Here is a 1,670-nt window from a genome sequence, read left to right on the forward strand (position 1 = left end):
GTGGCGGACGTTTTGGGGCTTCTCTGGTATAGCCACAACAGGTGTATAATACCATGATATATTGGGCTCCAGCATCTTGATGATGGGGTGCTGAGGTCCTCTCCCGTCCATGTAATTTGGAGGGTTTATGAGCAGTAGAGTCAGGAAAGCCGTCCAAAAATTTTTTTGGGGAAAGGTCATATAAAGACTTTGATTTGAGGTGTCCTATGAAGAGTTTGTGCACCCTCATCTCTTGTAACTGAGCCCTCCCCACTTAGGAATGTGTGCTGTACAGCAGTCTTGGGGGCCCCACTACCTTTGTCATAGTGGTGATGGGTGCATATTCCATGAGAGGCCCCCAAGCTCTAGGTGTCCTTGGTATCCGTCTGTTATAGCAGATGAGGGGGGCACATGTCATCCTCTATGATATCCACCTCGTCATCCGCTTCATCTCTCAGGTACCGGCTCTGGCTGTTTGGGTCCTTGTCCATATCGGCTCCGGGATTGTCCCCGAGTTCTGTGTCGCTGGAGCCGGGGTCTAGGGGTCCCTCGCTGGATGGGGCTTTACTGTCATCTTGGGTTTTTCTCAGCTGCTTTTTGTGCTTCATCCTCCGGTTTTGGAACCAGGTTTTCACCTGCAGAACGGCAGGAAAAAAATATTTTTGTGAATACAAACACAGAACAAAAAGATAGACATATTATAGAGGGTTACCTGTGTCTCTGACAGGCTGAGTGCAGTGGCTAGCTCCACTCTTTCTGGGGTGGACAGGTAACGCTGCAACTCAAACCGTTTCTCCAGTCCTGAGAGTTGTGAGTCCGAGAACACGGTGCGAGCTTTCCTCCTCCGACAATGCTTCCCCGGCAGCTCACTGTGATGGGGGAATAGGGCAGGCATGGGGAGACCTGGAGGGAGGTTGTCACAAATTTATAATCATCAGATACAACTCCAGCAGACAATCTCTCAGTAACTGTGACCAGATAGGTCCATAAATATCCATTCATGTATTATCCACAATATTCATCAAACTGTATAAACCTACGAGGCATTTTCTTCATTATTTCCTACATAGATTCTGAGTATTTTGTTCATCAATCTCTCAATATAAGTTGGATATTTCTCATCAATCCCTAGATACCTCCCGTGTATTGTAGAGCAACAATCAAATACTAGACATTTTAATATTCAGCTATATGTGTATACATGCTATATATATATATATATATATATATACTACATCAATTGTCTATACATACCATGTAAAATGTTATCAGTTATATATACTTCAATTGGACATTGCAATATTTCTATGCATACATATGAATACATTTATGTACATTTAGGTACGTATATTATTTATGTGTGTTTAACCAAACAGTTATACCAAACACTATTATAGTTACACTGTTTTTACACTGTACTGCACACTATAATTACCTATCTACTTGTTAGCTTTTATATTTGAAAATCCTATATTTATATTAAATACATATTAAATACATAAATTATATACATATGTATATTTATATTAAAATCCAAATTTATTTAATGTAATATGATGACAGTTGTCTATTTACGCCTTTGTTATTAGTAATGTAGGTTTGCTGTAAAGAGTGCCCAGCTCTATGTATGTATGTATATTTCCTGTAAATATTTAATGTAGATTTTATATATATATATATATATAAAATAT

The 1,670-nt window shown here is 39.3% G+C and overlaps 1 protein-coding gene across 1 annotated transcript in view; it reads right to left on the reverse strand.

Moving 5' to 3' along the window:
- Positions 1-287: 287 nt before the first annotated feature.
- The window catches only part of BSX (brain specific homeobox), a 4,067-nt gene continuing 2,684 nt past the window's right edge, over positions 288-1,670 (reverse strand). Inside the window, exons 2-3 of the mRNA XM_018568603.1 lie at positions 692-888; positions 288-614 (exon numbers count right to left, since the gene is read on the reverse strand). Coding sequence (XP_018424105.1) covers positions 369-614; positions 692-888 — 443 coding nt within the window. The 3' untranslated portion in view covers positions 288-368. The remainder of the gene's footprint in view (positions 615-691; positions 889-1,670) is intronic.

This window comes from Nanorana parkeri, unplaced genomic scaffold (genome assembly GCF_000935625.1).
Source record: "Nanorana parkeri isolate BGI_ZX_2015 unplaced genomic scaffold, ASM93562v1 scaffold1215, whole genome shotgun sequence".
NCBI lineage: Eukaryota > Metazoa > Chordata > Amphibia > Anura > Dicroglossidae > Nanorana > Nanorana parkeri.